Source organism: Silurus aristotelis (genome assembly GCF_946808225.1).
Source record: "Silurus aristotelis genome assembly, chromosome: 21".
Classification (NCBI taxonomy): domain Eukaryota; kingdom Metazoa; phylum Chordata; class Actinopteri; order Siluriformes; family Siluridae; genus Silurus; species Silurus aristotelis.
In genome coordinates this window covers 18,493,179-18,515,125 of record NC_139594.1, presented here as the reverse complement: position 1 = coordinate 18,515,125, position 21,947 = coordinate 18,493,179, and the positions used below count along the sequence as shown (strand labels likewise).

Genomic DNA, 21,947 nt, shown 5'->3' with positions numbered 1-21,947 from the left:
ATGACTGAGTACTCTGGCCTTCATTATAATCAATTAAGTTGTTTAGCAACTTAAGGGATATTTTGCCTTTTTTCCTACTTTTTCCCTGATGAGATATTAAGTTGAATTCCTTAGTACTGCAGATATCTGATGGCTTGATGAGATATCAGTAGGCATGGCCACCCGATACACGTAAGCAGATCTCGAATTTAAACAATGCGATTTGTTTGCAAAATGTGAAAAAGGATCAAAAACATCAAGTGTGCTGGACTACCATGCCAGATCCAATCAAAACTCATATCCTGGATTGAGTGTGTGGGAGTTTGTCCTGAAATACACCTAGAGAGAATAACAGTCCCTTGTAGTTATATTGAATACAAACCTCCTGGACTTCCTACAGTTCTTTATCTTTACGTATGTTATTCCAGCATTTCTACACCATATTCGCTTAAACTAAAAAAGAATAGGAAATGTGTGTCTTTATAAAAATGGAGAATGTAAAACATGTGAAGGTCAAAAAAGGTTATTAGTCCTGTTCAGCTGTTTATTTTTAATGGCTTTAGCCCAAGGCTTGGCTGCCACTGCATTATGCTGCCTCTCGGTCTGGTGATTCTATCGATGTCGTGCGTACTCTGCTCAAACTCTCCAACCAAGAAAACCGTCTTACCCCGGACAAGGTAAATTCCTTATTATTACACAGTATCTATAGTGTCTCTACAGCTCTTTTCTCTTCAATGGATCTAAATAGAATCAAAAAAGAAATTTAATTTCACTACTAATAATTATTTATTTTACCTTACCTTTTATTACCTTACAGTACCTTACCTAGCCTTATTTTTTCTTACCTTAAATTACCTCATCTTTCATTATTTTACTTTACATGACCTTACCTTACCTTACATTATCTTACCTTAACTTACCTCACCTTACCTAACCTTTCATTAATTTACCTTACCTTTCATTACGTTACCTTACATTATATTGCCTTACAGTTCATTACCTTAACATACCTTACCCTACCTTTCTTACCTTACATTACCTTACCTTAACTTACATTATCTTACCTTAACTTACCTTACCTTACCTTACCTATCAATACATTACCTTAACTTATTTTTCTTACCTTACCTTGTTTTCTTTATTTTACCTTGCATTATCTTACCTTACATTACCTGACTTTCTTTATCTTACCTTGCATTATCTTACCTTACATTAACTGACTTTCTTTATCTTACCTTGCATTACCTTATCTTTCATTATCTTACCTTACCTTTCATGACCCTACCTTACATTACCTTACCTTACCTTTCATTGCGTTACTCTACATTATCTTGCCTTACCGTTTATTATCTTACCTTACCTTGCATTATCTTACATTACCTTTCATTACCTAACATTACCTTTCCTTAACCTACTTTACCTTTCAGTACCTTACCTTAACTTTAATTACCTTTCCTTACCCTACCACTTTACCCTACCTAACCTTACCTCACCAGTTATATTTATTGCGTCAAAAATGTTTTATATCTAGAAACAATTTTTAATACTGACCCCTTGGCTGCAGTGGCTAACACATGCGTGAAGTGTGAAGATGGATAACCACTGCCAGACAATCATGGGCAATTGTACATGGACGTATTGTTAGTGGAAACAGATGACACAAGTTTTGTGGGTGTTTTTTTTTGGTTTAGATGCAATGAATAAATTGATTATATAAAACATACAAATTGTATCTCTCAAACCTAACAATACATTTTGTTCAATTGCCTGTGATTGTAAGCCATTCGCTAGCGGACAGTGGACATTTTCAACTCTGTATGGGAAGCCAATAGTCACATTGGAGTGACATAAGCTCCACTGTTTGATTGTGAAGCTATCAATTTAGATCTAGGAGACCAATATGATAGCCAAGCCCGTCACTGATTTACATAAAACTTACATAAAACTAATTTGGAAACACGGGATAAACAGTGAAAAACTGAATATTCTTTCAAAACAATTTAATATGCACAGAAACTATGATTTTGGAAGTGATTCGACTAACTTTCACAATAGTTTTGTGCTTCAGTGAGTTTTTAAACTTTTTATTTTTAATTCAATACTTTTAGTGGAAAATGTCTTACAGTTTCATACATGTAGTAGCAGTTATTAAACTTTAACACCTGTTATCTGTAGCCATTACATTATGAGGTGGTAGCTTAGCAGTTAAGGCATTGGACTTTGGATCAGAAGGTTATGAGTTCAAATCCACAAGGAAGCTGCCACTCCTGGGCCCTAAACAAGACCCTAAACCCTATAGCTGATCAGTTATATATAAGTTATAGGTTATATATAAGTTGCTATGAATAAGGGTGTCTGACAAATGTTATAAATGTAATTTTGGAATAGCTTTGTATTTTTTTTATATAAAATAAAACATTATACTATTTTCTTTTCTCTTCTTTTTCTGCCTCCAGGAGGGCTGCATTCCACTTTTGCTGGCCATCAAAGCCAAGAATGTTGGAATTGTTAGGGAACTCCTGTCAGACCTTACGGAACCACAAGTGCAAGCTAAAATAAAAGTAAGAGCATCTCTGTATCTTTTAGGTCTCGAGTATTTATAGAAGACTGCATACACCACCATGGAAATTTCAACACATAAAACAGATTCATTTACAATTTGATCTATTCAAGAACCCTATTGATACTGACCAGGATGTTAGCTTTCAATAACAACAGAAAGCTTATAAATTAATATTATATATAAATTATGAAAGTCAGTAGGAGTAAGACAGAGTACATGTGTGTGATTGAGAGGGAAGGCAGTGGAGTGATGTGGTTGCAGGGAGAAGAGGTGGAGAAGGTGGAGGAGTTCAGGTACCATGGGTCAACTGGGCAGAGTATTGGAGAGTGTGTTAGAGAAGTGAAGAAAAGTGTGCAGGCAGGGTGGAATGGGTGGAGAAGAGAAAAATCTGTTTTCTCACACACACACACACACACATATATATATATATATATATATATATATATATATATATATATATATATATATATATATATATATATATATATATATATATATATATTTATTTATTTATATATATACACAGGGGCGCCGTTAGGGGGGGTGCAGAGTATGCCAGGTATATGGGCCCAAGAGAACGCTAGGGGGCACAATCATCAATTAAACATTTTAAAATTACATACATATATTTTAAATAATAACACTGTGGTGAAATAAAATTAATTCCCTGTAAATAAAATTAAACTTAAAATAGGATGAAAATGTTTATTTATTTTTTGACTTTGAGAGAGTGTTTACTCATGAATAAAATTTTACGCATGAGGTTTGTCTATAGACTGCATAAGTTAAAATGTGTTTAGAAGCTCGTTGTGGTATTTAGTCAGTTGATATGTTAAATTTCTCTTCCTTTATACATCTGTCTTTTTTAAAATGTTTTATTAAAAAATGAAAATCATTTATATTCATTTATATTCATTATATCATTTATATTGTAACATATTATGCAATAGCAAATTATTACATTTCTTTAACAATACAAATTATTAAATTATTAATAATATAACATTGTGTATATATATATATATATATATATATATATATATATATATATATATATATATATATATATATATATATATATATATATATACGGGGGCCCAAAATTCTATCTTGCATACCCCCCTTAAAACTGTTAATTGCGCCCCTGTATATATATATATATATATATATATATATATATATATATATATATATATATATATATATATATATATATATATATATATATATATATATACACACTCGATTTAATCAATCGAATAAAAAAGTGCATTGCAATAATTAGGTTTATTGTCTTTTATTTTTATATTTTATTTTTATTTAAACCAGCAGGTATATATATATATATATATATATATATATATATATATATATATATATATATATATATATATATATACACACACACACAGTGGAACCCGGTTATCTCGCCCTCGGTTAACTCGACAACCCTATTAAGTCGACGTTTTTGAAGTGGAACCGCCAAATTCTCGCTTTTTCTAAGCACTTTTTATCGGTTATGTCGATGTCGCCGAACCCTGATATCCCGAGCACAAGGGGGGAAAAATTTGCCATTTAACGTCGGTTATCTCGGTGCAGCCGCAGAAGAACTCGCGGAAGTGGCGGAAAAATCAACCCTTACAGGTGCTACAGGTGTTGTATTGTATACTGGTGAATCTCTTCTGTAAGTTAGTGCACATATGCCTTTTGTTGTTAAATGTTATGCGATGAACGGGAGGCGAAGGTAGAAGCGCGGCGCTGAACAGCACACGGGAGAACGTGGGATTAGCAGCAAAAGCATAGAATGAACACCGGCAGGATCGGGGGGGAATCCGCGATGCGCTTTGGGAAGAAAAGCGCAGCCGTTGAGAGAGTGCCGGTGGGAAAACACGTACCGGCATACGCATGCGCGATAACAACGACCGCCGTGAACCAACATATACCAACAATAACGGACAGTGAGAGTGTGGAAGTTTAAATAGGAGCTGGTGATGATGATAAACAATAGGTTACTTTCGTAACCCCGGTTCTCTGAAACATCGAGTGGAGAGATCCACCTATGGGAAGGGCATCCGTACCTGACCTCTCCAGAAGCATCCAATTGCACCAAGTCTGGCTTGACAGGCAGGAGCGCGTGCCAATGGCAGGTAAGGCAACGCCCCTTACCCGAGTGCATAAGGCACCTGCACGCGCTACCTCTCCTCAGTGAGCATATTCGCTTCTCGTGCAGCAAGCGGGGCAAAATTGGTGGATCTCTCCACCTGATGTTTCAGAGAACCGGGGTTACGAAAGTAACCTATTGTTTTCTTTCATCATCTCGTGTTCAAGATCCACCTATGGGAGATATAGACAACTCCCCGGTTGCCCAATACACTCATAGCGAGGCCCTGTAAACCAGAGGACGGCCAAATGGGTGGTGCACGGCACGTCACAAAGCATAATAATTAACATAACTAGGCCGGGCAGACGGGGTTGAAAGGAGTGCAGGCCTAGTAGCATGAGGCTACGAAAAGCCCACACTTAAGACTGCATGAGCTACCGGGGTTCGGGTAACATCAAGCCGGTAGTACCTAACAAAGGTGTGGGAGAGGACCAGCTCGCAGCGGCACAAATGTCCTGCAAGGGAACTCCCCTGAACAGAGCCCAAGAAGTCGCCACGCCTCTAGTGGAGTGCGCTCTAAGGCCACCTGGGGGCTGCATGCCCCTAGATTCATACGCTAAGGAGATGGCCTCTACCAGCCAGCGAGAGAGACGTTGCTTAGAGATGGGATTCCCTGTGTTCGGCGGGGCCCAAGAGATAAAGAGCTGGTCGCTCTTTCGAAAAGAGTTTGTCCTGTCCATGTAAACCTATAGGGCACGCACAGGGCACAAAACATTCAGCCTCTGGTCCTCCGCAGAGGAAAAAGGAGGAGGATGAAAGGCAGAGAGCTCAATCACCTCACCAGAGAAAGCTGGGAAGCATTTAGGCATGAAGGCCAGGTTAGGCCTAAGCAAAACCTTATCTCCATTGAACGAGAATTTGGTGCACGAGGAATGAACCGAGAGCGCATGCAAATCACTGACACGTTTGGCGGAAGCCAAAGCCAGAAGCAGAGCCGTCTTGAAGGACAGAAGCCTGAGGGAGATATCCCCCAGGGGCTTAAAAGGTTGTCGGGCCAGCACCCCCAGCACCATGGATAGATCCCAATCTGGGACTACACTTTTGGTGATCGGGATGGAGCGGCGCGTGCCCTTCATGAATCTACGGATAAGGGGGTGCTGACCCACAGTAGTGTCGCCGAACCCGATGTGACACGCAGCGATAGCCGCTAAATAGACCTTAATCGTCAAAAAAGTTCTGCCACGATCGATAAGGTCCTGCAAAAAACCCAGAATGTCAGAAACTGAGCACAGATATGAGACGAGCTGGTGTTTCTCGCACCACTCCTCAAACACACGCCACTTGCAATCATAGAGAGAACGTGTGGAAGAGGCCCTGGCGTTCTGAATCGTGGCGATAACACGTGGGGAAAGCCCCAAAGTGTTTAAATTCGCCCTCTCACGGGCCAGGCCCAGAGAGCCACCCTGTCTGGGTGAGGATGATAGATTTCCCTGTTCGCTTGGGCCAGGAGGTCTGTGCGTAAGGGGAGGGGCCAAGGCTCTGCATATAAAAGAGGAATTATCTCCGCAAGCCAAGGTGCCTTGGGCCACCTGGGAGCTATGAGGATCAGAGACAAACCCTGCACCGCGACCCTGGCCAAGGTCGGGGTTATCAGGCAGAGAGGAGGGAAAGCGTAGAGCAGCGCGCTGGGCCACGGGTGAGCCAGCGCGTCTACGGCGAGGGGTGCGTCCTCGTCCCGAAGCGAGAAGAACATAGGACAGTGGGCGTTTTCGCGCGAGGCGAAGAGATCGACGGTAGCCTGGCCGAACCTCTCCCATAGCAACCTCACTATCTGAGGGTGGAGCCGCCATTCTCCGTAGAGTGGGTTTCCTCTCGACAGAAGGTCTGCGCCCCTGTTCAAAATGCCCGGGACGTGAGTCGCCCGTAACGACAGAAAATGCCGTGTGCTCCAAACCAGCAACCTGTGAGCTAGAGCATGAAGCTTGGAGGAGCGGATGCCGCCTTGACGGTTGATATGTGCCACAGCTGTCGTATTGTCGCAGCGCACCAGCACATGATGAACTTGGAGGGAAGAACAAGTGTCCGGAGGGCTGGTCGCCCATGAACGCGGAACGAAAACGCCCTGTGGCCAAGCATCAGGTCGGCCGTCTTCGTTTAGGACCCGAAGGGGCGGGGTTGGGGGGTTTCCTCGCCGCGGCTGCAGCGAAGGACATCTTACCCCAGAGCTTAGCAGGCGGGGGAGGTGGCCCGCTCTGCTGAGCCGGTGGTTTCCCGCGAGGTCTGTAATTTCTGCCAGTGTAGTGGGGATGGCGTCCCGCAGCAGAAGTGTTGGATGGCCGCACAGATGGTGTCTGATGCTGCGCCTGCTTCATAGGAAGACACAATTTAAACGTCTCGTCCTCCTTCTTTTTATCATCGCATCGTTGTTGCATCAGGGCCACAGCCGGGGCAAAAAGAGCTTTGCCGGGTTCAATCGGCGCTCCTGCGATGCGACGTTTCTCACTATCAGGGAGAACGGAAAGATTGAGCCACAGTGCACGTTCTCCGACCACCGATAAAGCCATAGAACTCCCGCTCGCTTGGACAGCCTGACGGGCATTACGGAGAACAAGGTCATTGACCGAGACGACCTCCTTCCAGAGATAGGCCGATGGTGACCCTTTCTCCAGTTGTTGACCCAAATCGATCAGAAGTTCGGCCTGATACGCGGCCAACAGCGAGGAGACATTAAGAGCTCGTATAGCGAGAGCTGAGGCTTTGTACGATGCCTGATGAATCGATGCGGAGAAGCGATCCATTTTACCCGGGAGGACGGGCTTGGGTGGGGCGAGCAGCCCGCCCTGAGATGGGTTGAGGTGTCTGGCGATGGAAGGCTCGATAACCGGGGGATTGCCCATGCCAAGACTCGCCATATCCTTAACTTCCAACCCAGCAAGACCGTGTTCCAGGTCGAGCGGATCTCCCCAGCAATATCTCATGTGTTTAGCACATGCAGGGAGGACGGGAAGCAGCTGCTTTCTCGGGCCGGAAGGAGGTCCCAGAAGCTTGCCGTCATATGCGTCCCTCTCCTGATCCGAAGCATTCAGGAGAGCCGGCCATTCGATGCCGAGCCGCGTGGCAGCGCGTTCACAAAGCTCCAGCAAAACCGATTGAGATGGGGCGGGGGGAGCCTGAGGGGCCATGGAGGACGGGATGGCGTCCTCGTCATCCGAGCCGTCGAGAAGGTCCGCCTCGATCTCATCCCCGGAACCTGTCGGTCCTTCGGGGAGACGGTTGTCGACCGGTAGTAAATCCTCGAACGGGGAAGGACACAAGTCGGCCCAGTCAGAGAAAATCGCACCGCGGGAGGCCCCCGGGTGCGCAGCGGCGTCGCCTTTTTCCCCCTCCGAGTCGGAGAGCTCAAAATCGACACATTGCGAAGCGGCCGTTTTGAGTCTGTGACGCAGGAGCTTTTTTGGGAGCGCCAGGCAATGGCTACAGTTCTCCGGGAGGTCAATAGCTTCTTGCGCATGCTTGAGACCCATGCAGACAACACAGAAGGGATGGGAATCCCTCGCGGCGATGAGTGCGCCGCACGCGGTCGGGCAGGCCCGCGATAGGTTGTCCACCGGAGTAGCCGGTGCCGCTTTAGAAAGCGCCATGAAGAAAAAGAAAAAAAAAAAAAGGAATGCAAGCGTGGGCGGCTCGCGAAGCTAACCTGGCTGAGGACGGGCACGTCCAGCGGAGGCTGATCAGACGATATGTCCTCCTGAAGACGAAAAAAAAGTGCAGTCCAGAAAACCAGGAAGCTATGAGGAAAAAATTGCAGAAGTCGCGAGAAGCGAATGTTAACTGAGGAGAGGTCGCGCGTGCAGGTGCCTTATGCACTCGGGTAAGGGGCGTTGCCTTACCTGCCATTGGCACGCGCTCCTGTCTGTCAAGCCAGACTTGGTGCAATTGGATGCTCCTGCAGAGGTCAGGTACGGATGCCCTTCCCATAGGTGGATCTCGAACACGAGATGATGAAAGAGAACGAGCACCATATGTGCGCGATTGAAGCCGGGAGCTTCAGAGAAAGCGGCCGAGAAAACACCTGCCACGCTGAAGGGGGCTGAAGGGGCGTGGCAGGTGGATACCTGACAGATAAACATGTACTGTATGTATTTTTATAACATGCCTTCATCAAACAAATCGCGGCAACGCTGTTGTGTAAAAAAAAACCTTCAAAAACACGTTACCTTCAAAAACATGCACATTCTCATTTATTAACGCACATCATGTACATAAAGAAATTTCAAGCACGTTAATATACTGCCGCCATTTTAATTTTCGTTTATCTCGATCATCGGTTACCTCAATGCTTTTTGGCGACCCCCTAGGACATCGACATAACCGGGTTCCAGTGTATATAGCTTCTACAAGTTAGGCTACAAATTCAGAGCCAGATACCAATAACCTCTCTACATTCACCTCCATGTGCATGTTTTATTCACATTCCCAATGGATTAAATACATTTCATTAGTATTAACATTCCATTTATTAACTTTTCTAAGAAATGTTAGGAAAGCAGAGAAGAATGTTTGTGAACTCCAACTCATAAATATGTGTCTGCATTTTATAGCATGATTCATTATTTCAGAGGTGTGAAGTTGTTTTCGGAAATCTTTTTTTTTTTCCCTGATTGGCAGATAGATCAGGCTGGACATAAGTCTCAGGGCACAAATTATCTAATTATCTAAAAATCTAACACTGCTAAAGTACTTATCAAACATGTTTGCAATTATAGTTGACCTCAGTATAATATAGTAATGCTTTCAGATAAATGCTCAGTTTACCAGACCGTATTATGGAATTAGCGCGGGGTAAAGTGACATCACGCTTGGCTTTGATTTTATAGCCTCATATTAAGCGAGTGCTGAAGTTATTTTTCCTATGTGGAAAATCATCACATTTCTTTGGTTTTGGGATTTTTTTTTACATATTGAATACAAAAATTATGAAATGCACTTCACTGTAATGAGGCAATGTTTTAGTGTCTCCGTTTATGCTGTATCAGTGGTGCAATGAGTGGCTTTGCTGCTTCACAGTTCCAGGTTTGATCCTGAGCTGGTGCTAAAGAACGTACACAGAAACACCCCAGAGAGGCCTCATGATTGTACAGGATGAAATGTAGTCTCATAAGTCATGTACTGTGTAAATCACTGGTCAGTATGTACTATGATGCCTATGTTGCATAATGTAAAATAACATTTCATGTAACTGTGAACTAAAAGAAGATGAAAGATGGATTGTGTTCTTTTCTCAGGAAAATGGAGATATGGCATTGCACATCTGTTGTCGAATGAAGGATGTTGAAATGGCCAAGGTGCTGGTGGATTTCAATGCAAACCTTGATTCCCAAAATGTAAGAAAACACTACTTCTGTGCAAAGGAATCATTAGACCAATAAAGTCCAGCAGTCAGTAAAAAAAAGAAAAAAAAAAAAGAAATATAATAATAATAACTATATAGATAGATAGATAGATAGATAGATAGATAGATAGATAGATAGATAGATAGATAGATAGATAGATAGATAGATAGATAGATAGATAGATAAATAGATAGAACTTTAAATATAAACTCTAGTAGGTACTCTATATATTATGTGAAACATAAACATTATGTGTTAATCTGAAACAAAGTTCCTCAATAGCCATACCATATTTTTACCCTTTGTTAAAGCCCTACTATTTTTATATGGATGGATCTACCTTTGGAATTTTAGACCTGTCCAAAACCATCAAATTAATCATTTTGACAGCCTGAACCGGTCGTGTTTCTGAAATTTTCTTTTGTTTTGAAAAGACCTGTAGAAAAAATCTGAGGTAATAATGATCACATATACAGTAAATTGTGGGAAAAGAGATTTTATGCTTTTTCTTCAGTATGGAGAACTCTAGGAAGTTTTTATTTTTTTATTTTATCTTCTGCCAAAACCAAACCGAACACCAAGTTAAAATATTGCAATGTGACTGAATGCGAAATGATTGAATATATACACACATTAAAATATATTACAACATGCTATTCTTGTTGAGGAACATTGTTGAGGAATATTGGGTTTTTTTTCCAGATAGTATTTTTTGCTTACATCTGTGTAAAATACTGCAAATTGTTAGACAATTACTATGTAGCCGAGTACAAAAAAATACTTCTCGAGTTACAATGCTGACCCAGTTCTCATAATGTGTGTCTTATTCATTTCGGAATATGGCCCAAACTATATAAATAAGTATGGTCTACTTTGTACCCAACATATTTTCAGAATGGAAACGCCAATGGAGAATCGAATTTAAATTGATTTCAGGAGAATGTATGACTTATACTGTAGTGAAACAATGCCAAATGATTAAACGAGCAGCCCGGATTTGTTTTCTTCTTACAGGATGACGGGCAGACTCCTCTACACATCGCAACCTTGGAAGGTGATCAGGCAATGGTGAAGTATTTCTACTACAGGATAGCAAATCCCAACATTACAGACAAGGTGAAACCAAATGATATATATTTCTCAGATACTACAATATATTTAGGCTTATGCTTCTGCTTCCGGATAATATAGGGGCAAAGTGAATATACACATTATCTGTCATTAACTTAAAAATTTCCTTAGGCATCTATTGTAGATTATATATTTTTAAGTTGTCTTTTACCATACCAGCTGGACAGAAATCCGCTACACATCGCTGCTGAACGAGGCTTTACCAAGGTGGTTGAAATCCTCACAGATCATTTTAAGTCCAACGTGTTGGAAAGAACTAAGGTAACTTTTACAATGCACCTTACACACTCACTATAACATTTATTTAAAAAATACAAAAACATCTGGATCTGTATTGCAAAACGTTTATGGCATCAAGTCAAGGTGACCCATGAGTTCCTGTTTGCATGCTATAAAAACCTCAGGGGCCGTCTACTCTCTCGCAAAGGTACTGTGATACAGTGTTTAAACTGTTACCGGGCTCCCACCTTTTGGAATTTACAGTTAAAAATTACCTACCTAAATGAATATGGTAACAGTTTCTGACAACAGTATGCAAACAAACAAAGGAATGATCATCCATATTACATTCTTTAAGTGGACTAAAAGTGCTTTACAGCATGTTGTCCAGTCGACCCTTACCTTCCGAAATAAACCAAGACTTGCAGCAGTGGATGCATCTGTGACTCATTTTTTACAATCAAACAGGTATGTAGTGCCTTTTTGCTGATGTGCACTGTCTACACAAATTCAGCAAAAACATCCAAAATTAAAAAAAAGAAAAAAAAAAATTGTGATAGTAAACAACTTTCCTATCATGTCCACACTAATATGTTTTAATTAGAAATTTCTTGCTCCGTTTTGGCCTTCTATCCAAACTGAGACAGCATTGGCAGTCAATAAAATCGTAGCTTTTGTGGATACAAAATTTTAAAACAGCGTTTTTGTGTCACAGTGTTGACTGTGAAAAGGAAGGCTTTAAAAAATAATGACATAATAATAATAATTATTTTTCATTGCTGCAACATTTTTAAAAACCAGAAAACAAATAAACCGCAGGCGGAAATGACACAGGTTACGATTTGTGCATGCGCAGTACAGGGACTTGAGTGTATTTTAGACATTTCAGCGTGGATGAGCAACTGTTGGGAGAGATTGAAAACAAAAGTGTGGATGTTGAGGGTTTTTAGATAAAAATGTTTTATAATTTATCCAGATTAGTGTAGACATAGCCTGACCAGCAAGAAACAAAAAACTAAGAGAAGAAGTGGAATCGGTAGCTCAGTGGTTACTTCATTTGGTTGCTTAGCTCGTAACTCTGAGACCATCTGTATATGTAACCAGTAAAATCCCCCTTTAATAAAATACATTTTAATCATTCATACATACAATGGTTTATCATTATTTACAAATGTAGCTATGACTTTTAAACTGATTAAAAGTGTCATAATAGTTTTGGTTGACCTTTCTGATTGATCACTGTGCAGGACGGGAGCACGTTACTGCATATCGCTACTCGGTGTGGCCATCCAGACACAGCGCTGACCCTCTTAAATAAAGGAATACCTTTACACATACAGAACAAGGTATTACAGCTTCATAGATTTGTAATCTTATAAATTGCAGATTGCAGATCAGCACTGATCTGCTGTTCTTGTTAAATAATTGGCAGGCAGGTGCAGTGTGTTTACACGAGGCTGCAAAGTACGGTCATGTAGCTGTAGTGTGGGCTCTACTGCTGAAGGGGGTGCACGTGGACACCACCACTAAAGATGGCCTGACAGCGCTCCACATTGCTGCAGAGAACTGCCATCCTCATGTGGTGGAGATACTACAAGGCTTCGGTGCACAGGTGCAGCTCAGAGGAGGGAAGGTAATGGGGCTTCTATTACTAAAGCAATTTGTGCAATAAAGGCGGCCATTAGTATCCGTCTTTTTTGTCAGTCTGCTGCACATTTACCCTAAAAGACCCTATTTACCCTTATAAACCCTAATAAGTCTATAGTCCCTGTTGGACCATGTGATTGTCTAATAAATTCTCAGGTCAGATTGTTTGCAATGCTTTAGGAGGGGGGCTGATTTTTCACTTTTAGAGAACTTTTAAAAATGAACATTGTCCCAAAGCTGCTTTCGAGAGATAAAGCATTATAAATTCCAAATGTGCAACTTTACCGGAGTAGCTGGAGCAAGTTAATTCGGAAAACAGGATAGCGGAGAGAAGCGAAACAAGTAAGAGACAATCCATGGTACGCCAAATGGCAGAGAGGCCTACAAATTCTGAAACGATACCGAGTTGTAAAGGAGTAGTCGGAGGTGCGCTTCGGAAAAAGTGCAGCCGCTGCAGGATAGAGGAATCCGAACAGGAAGGAACGCATAGGGTTATGCATACACATACAAACAATACCGGACAGTGAGTGAGTGTGAGTGCGGGGTATATGTAGGTGCCGGGGATTCCTGACAAAGGGGAAGGGCACCTGATGCCCCAAACCCACATATGCCTGGAGGGCCAGGGCACTCAGAGGCGGGCCTCGCTATCCGTCCAGGGTCAAAGGGGACCAGGTTAGAAGACAGGGGTGGAGCGATGCCCACTGCGGAGGTCTGAAGCAGAGTGACGCCCACCATGGAGGACTGAGCAGAGCTACGTCCACCATGAAGGTCTGGAGCAGAGCGATGTCCACCACGGAGACCTGGGACGGAGCGATGTCCACGGCAAAGTCCAGAGGCCGAGCTGTGCCTTTGACAGAGTCCTGAAGAAGAGCCACACCTTCAGCTGAGTCCCGAGGCAGAGCGATGTCCTCAGCGGGGAACAGAGGCCAAACGATGCCCTCTACAGTGAACGGGAGCAGAACAACGCCCTTGGTGGAGTCCAGAGTCCAGAGCGATGCCCTCTTCTTAGGCGCGATGTCACCTTCAGAGGAGCTCAGGGGCGAGACGGCGCCTTCAGGGAAACCTGGAGGCGAGACGTCGCCTTGAGTGGAGCTCGGTTGCATGACGTCGCCTTGAGAGGGACTCGGAGGAACTTGGAGGCAAGACGTCGCCGTCGGAGGAGCTCAGAGGCAAGACGTCACCAGAGGAGGAGCTTGGAGGTGGGACATCACCTTCAGAGGAGCTCGAGAGTGGGACGTCATCTTTGGAGAAGCTTGGGAGCGAGACGTCGCCAGAGGAGCTTGGGGCTGTGGTGCTGCCCTCAGAGGAGTCTGGGACCACAACATCACTGTCAAATGGCTCTGGGAGTGACCTGTCGCTGTCAGAGGGACCTTGGGCAGCGATGGAGCCCACAGGGTCTTTAAACACTGCTTCACCCTCGGAGAGACCTAGCAGTGCAAAGGTGCCTCCTCAAAGGCCTGGGATAGTGTCTTCACCCTCAGAGGACCTTGGGACCGCCACGCCATCTTCGCAGGAATTTGGTGGCGTAACGTCACCTCCAGCGTGACTTGCGGGCGAGACTTTGCCTTTAAAGGAACTTGGTGACAAAACGTAGCCTTGAGAGGGACTCTGCAGCGATGCGTCGGCATCGGAGGAGCTCGAAGGCGAGACGCCGCCATCAGGGGAGCTCAGAGGCGAGAAGTCGCTGTCGGGGGAGCACGGAGGCGAGACGTCACCGCCGGAGGAGCTCAGGGCTGTCACGCCATCTTCAAAGGCACCTGGTGCCGACAAGTCGCCTTCAGATGAGCTCGGGGGTGAGACTTCGCCGTCGGAGGAGCTCAGGGGCAAGACGTCGCCTTCTGAGGAGTTTGGAGGTGAGACTGGCCTTCCGGAGGAGTTTGGCGACAACGTTTTGTCTGTGTCACTGTCCGGTGGCAGTATGACCTCCTTCTCGCGGTCTGGTGACGGTACAACGTCCCTTCACGGCCAGGCGGCGGTACCATGTCCCTTTCACGGCCAGGTGGCGGTAAGATGTCCTCTTCGCGGCCAGGCGGCGGTATGACATCCTCTTCGCAACCAGGCAGCGGTACAACGTCCCTTTCGCGGCCAGGTGGCGGTGCGACGTCCGGGCGTGGCAGGTGGATTCCTGACAATAACATTGTTCCTAATAAGTTTATTGCTAATAAACGAGCTAGTGGTGAATGTGGCAAAGAAAAGCTACTTTATATCTGTGATCCCTCCAAATCTGCTCCTTTACCTAAGAACCCCTAATGACCAAAGGCTTGACTGAATAAATATATTTTCAGCCTTCGACTTGAACACTGAGACTGTGTCTGAGTCCCAAACAAACATGTTCCATAACTGTGGGGTCTATAAGAGAAAGATCTGCCCCTGCTGTATTTTCACTATTTGAGGTACCAAAAATAGCCTGCACCTTTTGATCTAAGTAGGCAGAACATAATGAAACAAACGTTTACTCAGATCCCGAGAGACCGTTGAGTGCTTTTTACTTCAGTAGTAGTATTCTGTAATCAATGTGAGATGTAATTGTAAGCAGTCTAGACTGATTAAAACAGGGGTGATGTGGTCATATTTTTTATATCTAGTAAGGACTCTTGCTGCTGCATTCTGAAGTAACTGAAGCTTTTTTATGCACTTATTTCAACACCCAGACAGTAAAATGTTACAGTAGTCTAATCTAGATGTAACAAAAGCATGAACTAGTTGTTCTGCATCATTATATTTCTTATTTTAGCAATATGTCTAAGGTAAAAGAAGGCAAACCTGGTGATGTTTTTCACATGAGTCTCAAAGAAAAGACTAGAGTCAATAATCACACTGCTTTACACAAGCTGAGACAGAAATACCCATGTAATCTGTTTACTTTAATCTGCATGTGGTCTTAGTTAAAGTACTTCTATTTTATCAAAGTTAAGCAAAAGGAAGTTATCAAGCATCCACTGTCTAATGTTCTTTACACCCTCCCTAACATTTTTAATCTTATCTCTCTCATCTGGCAACGAATTTATGATTTGTCCATCCCAGAAATTTACCAAATCAGTGGTGGACACAAACCATGGAGTTGAGTTAATGTAGAGACACTTAATTCGATCGCTTATTTCTGCACTTAAAAAGTATTTTTAGCCTATTTTAACAAACAAATACACCGCAAATTACCATAATGTAAACATAATTAAGTTAATTGGTTGATTGCAAGTTAGTTTATGTGAAAAGACTTTGAAATGTTACTCTTAGAACAGAAATCTATTAATGGAATGATAATAATGAGTCAAATACTGAATAATATCTATTAATTGTATCATGAGCACAAAACATTTCTTTCAAATACTTTAAAAAAGTACAGGTAACATTATTACACTGATCTTAAGCCAACTAGCCACCTCACCTAAAAAACTGCCTCTTTACAGTAATGTTGGCACTTCAGTTCCAAACATTGTACAATAAATATGTAATAATGATTTCTATAATAATTAATAACAATAACTTTTAATTAAGATGCTTCTCTCATGTCTTTGCAGGCCCTGGAGTCGCCTCTGCATATAGCAGCCAGGGTGAAAGATGGAGAGAAGGTGGCTAAGATGTTGTTGAAGAGTGGAGCAGAGGTCAACACAGAGCTGGAGGTCTAAAAAGCATGACACAGCAGTACTCTATAGTCCTTTATGGGCCATATTTTCTATACAGCTCCTTATACACCTGAGACAGTTGAATTCTTTCAAAATGTTCGATCTAAGATGGATCTGAGAAACTACCTTGCTTGTCTTGGAGGTTTTTAAAGCATGGTGGTTTCACCTCTGGCCAACAGTGCACTGTATCTGTATTTCCACAAAGTGTTTTGTTGTTGGTAGAATGGAGAGACAGCGATGCATGTTGCGGCACGTCATGGAAATCTGCAGGTGATGAAATCTTTAGTAGAAGAGGGAGCTGACCTCACCTGGAAATCCAAGGTATGCAAATGTTACTTATGTATTGTCAACAACATGCATAATTACTTATTTACAGAATGTATAAAATTACTTATTTACAAAATATGCAATATATCTTCACAATGTTCAATACTACTGATAATATTATTTATTTACTTTTGCTACTCTTTAAAAAGTACAGTGAAACCCGGTTATCTCGCCCTCGGTTACCTCGACAACCCTATTAAGTCGACGTTTTTGAAGTGGAACCGCCAAATTCTCGCTTTTTCTAGGCATTTTTTATCGGTTATGTCAACTTTTTTTAATGTCGCCGAACCCTGATATCTCGAGCACAAGGGTGAAAAAATTTGCCATTTAACGTCGGTTATCTCGGTGCAGCCTCAGAAGAACTTGCGGAAGTGGCTGAAAAATCAAACCTTACAGCTGCTCCAGGTGTTGTATTGTATACTGGTGAATCTCTGCTGTTAGTGCACATATGCCTTTTGTTGTTAAATGTTATGCGATGAATAAGAGGCGAAAGCCGCGCTTGGCGGATGAGCAAAAGCATAGAATGAACACCAGCAGGATCGGGGGGGAATCCGCGGTGCGCTTTGGGAAAAAAAGAGCAGCCGGTGAGAGAGTGCCGGTGGGAAGACACGTACCGGGATACGCATGAGCGATAACAACGACCGCCGTGAACCAACATATACCAACAATAACGGACAGTGAGAGTGTGGAAGTTTAAATAGAAGCTGGTGATGATGCTAAACGAGCACCATAGGTGCGCGATTGAAACCGGGAGCTTCAGAGAAAGCGGCCGAGAAAACACCTGACACGCTGAAGGGGGCCGAAGGGGGCGTGGCAGGTGGATTCCTGACAGATAAACATGTACTGTATATATTTTTATAGCATGACTTCATCAAACAAATCGCGGCAACGCTGTTTACACAACCCTTCAAAAACACGTGCATGCACATTCTCATTTATTAACGCACATCATGTACATAAAGACATTTCAAGCACGTTAATATACTGCCGCCATTTTGATTTTCGTTTATCTCGATCATCGGTTATCTCGATGCTTTTTGGCGACCCCCTAGGACATCGACATAACCGGGTTCCACTGTATATATAAATATATATATATAAATATATATATATATATATATATATATATATATATATATATATATATATATATATATATATATATATATATATATTTTAATTAGAAAGTAAATTTTTTATTCTACTTTGTGTAAATGATGTGTAAACCTTTTGTGACTAAAGCTGACTCTGAAAAACGCAAAAGAATATTCATGTACTGCAGCTTACCTGTGCAAAGCAAAAAACTTGAAACTTGAAACACGTTAGCACCATATTGATAGCAGATGCATGACCTGTTTTTTAATGTTCATTTATTTGTATCAGTTTTAACAGCGGACATTTTCACAAAGCAGCTTTCTAATATATCGAATGAGTATATTCATTTTAAAATAATAATAAGTTTCTCTCTAATGGGTTATTATAATCACCCCTGAGATGATATACTGTGGAAAAAAGAAACATTAAAAAGAACTGGAGTCAAACGGGAAAATCATCTGGGTAACACCTGAATAGTGAAATTATAAATGAATATCTGTTATTACTGTGTGCTAGTGTACAGTATATGGTCAAAATTGGTTAAAACGCAGATTATTATTAGCTCATTGTCATGGAGGGGAGGGGCAATAAATGCAAAGAGGGATAAGAACGTCTCTAGGTTACGACCGTAACCATAGTTCCCCGAGGGAACGAGGCGCTGCGTCGAAATGCTATGGGAACGCCCCTGCGTGACCACGCTCTGAACCACGTGTGAAATCTAGCCAATAGGCAAGCCGTGACGTCATAGACAGGCCACGTCGCGTAAACCAGGAAGCTACAAGATGGCTGTGCGGTGGTAGCGACATTAGCTTCTGCAAAGAGAGAAGGTAAGCGCCGCAGGGATGCAGGGAGTGTGGCAAGGAGACGCAGCGTCTCGTTCCCTCGGGGAACTATGGTTACGGTCGTAACCTAGAGACGTTCCCCTTCAGGAACTCGAGCTGCGTCGAAACGCTATGGGAACGAGTGTCCAATCACGCCACACTGACCAGACCCTGCCGAAAGAGTGAGGGCGTCGGCACCAGCACGCAGAACAGAGGAGCCCGGGGTGGCTCTGAGGTCAAGGCCATAAAACCAGACAAAGGACAGCCGGGTGGACCAACCTGCAGCGTCACAGACGTCCCGAAGTGACACTCCAGTGGATCCGGCCGCAGAGGCCGCCACACTCCGGCGGAGTGAGCCCTGACCGTGATCGGAGCGGGGACCAGGACTCGCAGCCAAACAACTGCACCCACCACCTCCAAGGACTTGTCCTGTGGATAAGCACCCAGTGCTTGCACTGGACACAGCCGGGTTTCATAACCCCTGGCCGGGGGCTATAAACAGAGGAGGGCAGAATGCCTGTAACACGACACATCGTGTGGGAGCACCCAGCGTGTAAGTAACACCCTGGCCATGCTAGGGGGCAACTCCAGGCGGGACGAGGCAACTGCCAAGACCCAGACAGGCACCCTGAGTCGCGTCCCGGGCCACAGCCTCCGGGCGCCGCGGAGGAAACGTGTCACTAATGGGACCTACCCAGTGAACACGGAAACCCTCAGGGTCGAAGGGGTTAACCCTGCGGCAAACTGTACCTGCAAAAACACCAGAACTGAACCGACCGGGCAGTTAACTGGGTCCAAGTCATTGTGCTCACACTGTGACGCGAACAGTCGCCACCGTGCGGCGTACGAACTCCTCGTGGAGGGAGCTCTGGAGAGGAGAAGGGCCTTTACTACCTCGGTAGAGAGAACAGCCGCTATGAACTGTGCCCCCTTAGGGGCCACAGCCTTCACAACCACGGGCGTGGGTGAACCAGGGTTCCGCCCGCCATCGAGGTGCCACCAGGAGGAGAAGACTTTCTCCCGGCGAACTCATACCAGAACTCCCGAGAGCAGCGCGACTGGGGGGAAAGGCGTACAGGCATAGCCTCGGCCAAGACTGTCCCATGGCAGCCACTGTCTCGACAGGGCGTCTGCTCAGACATCCAACCGTCCCGGGACATAAACGGCTCTAAATGAGAGGAGTTTGTCCCACAAGGACCACAAGAGGACCCCCTGCGCCAGCTGTTTGCAGGGGCGAGACCGGAGGCCCCCTGGTAGATGTACGAGACCACCGCAGTATTGTCCGAGCGGACCAACACATAGTGATCTCTAAGGACTGGGAGGAAGTGTTGTAACCCCAACAACACTGCCAGCATCTCCCGGCAACCTATGTGCCACAAGAGACGTGGGCCGCTCCACAGACCCCGGGCGGAGTGGCCACTCATGACCGCCCCCCCCCCCACCCACCCCGTGTGGGAAGCGTCCGTCGTTAGCATTACGCGACGACAAGGAGTCCCTAAAACGGGGCCTTGGGACAGAACGTAGGGTCCTACCATGCAACCAAGGCTCAAAGGGCACACCGTGAGACCTTGATGGTACGATACAGACTCCCTCAGGGGGAACCTGAGAACCCTCCTGCCCTGGAGCCACCACTGGAGGGGCCACATGCGGAGAAGGCCGAGTGGAAAAACGCTGGACACTGCCGACAAGAGACCCAGCAGCCTCTGGAACTGCCTCACAGTGACTGGCTGGCCTGCTCCTACCCTCCTGACTGCAGTGAGGATGACTACAAACCAGGCGGGAGACCGTGCCCGTAACCCGGCCGAGTCCCACACCACGCCGAGAAAGCGGTTCTCCGCGCTGGGGAAAAGTACACTTTTTACCCGGCGTTTCAGTCTGAACGATCCAGGCAAGTATTGGCACATTCTTATTTGAACATGAACTATTCATTTTTGTGGTTGGTATCCTCTAAAAGAGAGATGATGTCCCTCTAAACATTTTTGTTTTGGATGTTCATGGCACCAGATTGCAGGTTGCATCAAATTGCAAAATGAAATAATGTGACTAATTCTCTTTCCTTACTTTGGGAAATGTAACCAGTTGATAGTCTGGGGAAGTATTCATGTATGAGTCTTTTATTAGAAGATGTATCTGTGCTTGCATATTTATTTAGGCAGAAGAGACTCCGCTCCATGTGGCGGTACGCCACTGTCATGCTCACATGGTGGAGGCAATCTTAAACTTCTTGACCACGGAGAAGAGTCGAGAGGAGGCGGAGCTCTGTGTTCTCCAAAGGAACCAGGTCATAACCAAATTGTGCAAATGAGTCTATGTGTTTATTTGTATAGTATACAGAGAATATACAAGTACAGCATTGTGTATGTTTTATCCTTCCAGAAGGATGAAACCACCCTGCACCTGGCAGCTGAAATACAGAGGGACATTGTGCACAGAGATGACGAGGATGTCCTTATTATCCGGACTCTGATGGAGTATAATGCTGATGTTACAGCATCTACCAAACAGGTGATTAATGAAACCCTGCTGCAATCTTATATCTTATAGTTGATATGCATGTTCTAGTTTTTGAATATCCACATTCCACATTTAGTCCCCGATATCTGAAATAATAACCTCCCTTCTTCTGGGAAGATGTTCCACTAGATTTTATGGAGATTTAGAGTACATTATTAAATTATATTATTGTGGTAGAAATAGATTACAGCATCCAAAAACATCCAATACAATTTTTGGTCTCCAAATTTGTGGTAACCATCCAAATATGGTCATATGTGGTTCTAAATTGTTACTACAAATTTGGAGACCAAAATGTTTTGCATGTTTTTGGATGGTGTAATATCCTGTTCATTTCACAGCACACCTCATCAATGATGGAACTGTAATGAATGGACATTCGTGATAAGGATGAGGTTCCCATTTGAGTCTGGTTCCTCAAAGTTTGCATTTACAGGGAGTTTTTCTGTGCCGTAGCTGCCACTGGGGTTCTAAACTTACAGTTATAAGGAACAAACTTATAGTCACTGAACGTATAAAACTTTAAAATCTTTT

General features: G+C 43.8%; 1 protein-coding gene across 1 annotated transcript in view; it reads left to right on the top strand.

The window, feature by feature from the left end:
* Positions 1-21,947, top strand: part of trpn1 (transient receptor potential cation channel, subfamily N, member 1) — a 53,370-nt gene that overhangs the window by 13,594 nt on the left and 17,829 nt on the right. The window contains exons 4-14 of the mRNA XM_083523889.1: positions 543-656; positions 2,436-2,540; positions 9,929-10,027; positions 11,051-11,152; positions 11,327-11,428; positions 12,634-12,732; positions 12,819-13,019; positions 16,552-16,653; positions 16,879-16,977; positions 21,052-21,180; positions 21,276-21,404. Coding sequence (XP_083380015.1) covers positions 543-656; positions 2,436-2,540; positions 9,929-10,027; positions 11,051-11,152; positions 11,327-11,428; positions 12,634-12,732; positions 12,819-13,019; positions 16,552-16,653; positions 16,879-16,977; positions 21,052-21,180; positions 21,276-21,404 — 1,281 coding nt within the window. The remainder of the gene's footprint in view (positions 1-542; positions 657-2,435; positions 2,541-9,928; positions 10,028-11,050; positions 11,153-11,326; positions 11,429-12,633; positions 12,733-12,818; positions 13,020-16,551; positions 16,654-16,878; positions 16,978-21,051; positions 21,181-21,275; positions 21,405-21,947) is intronic.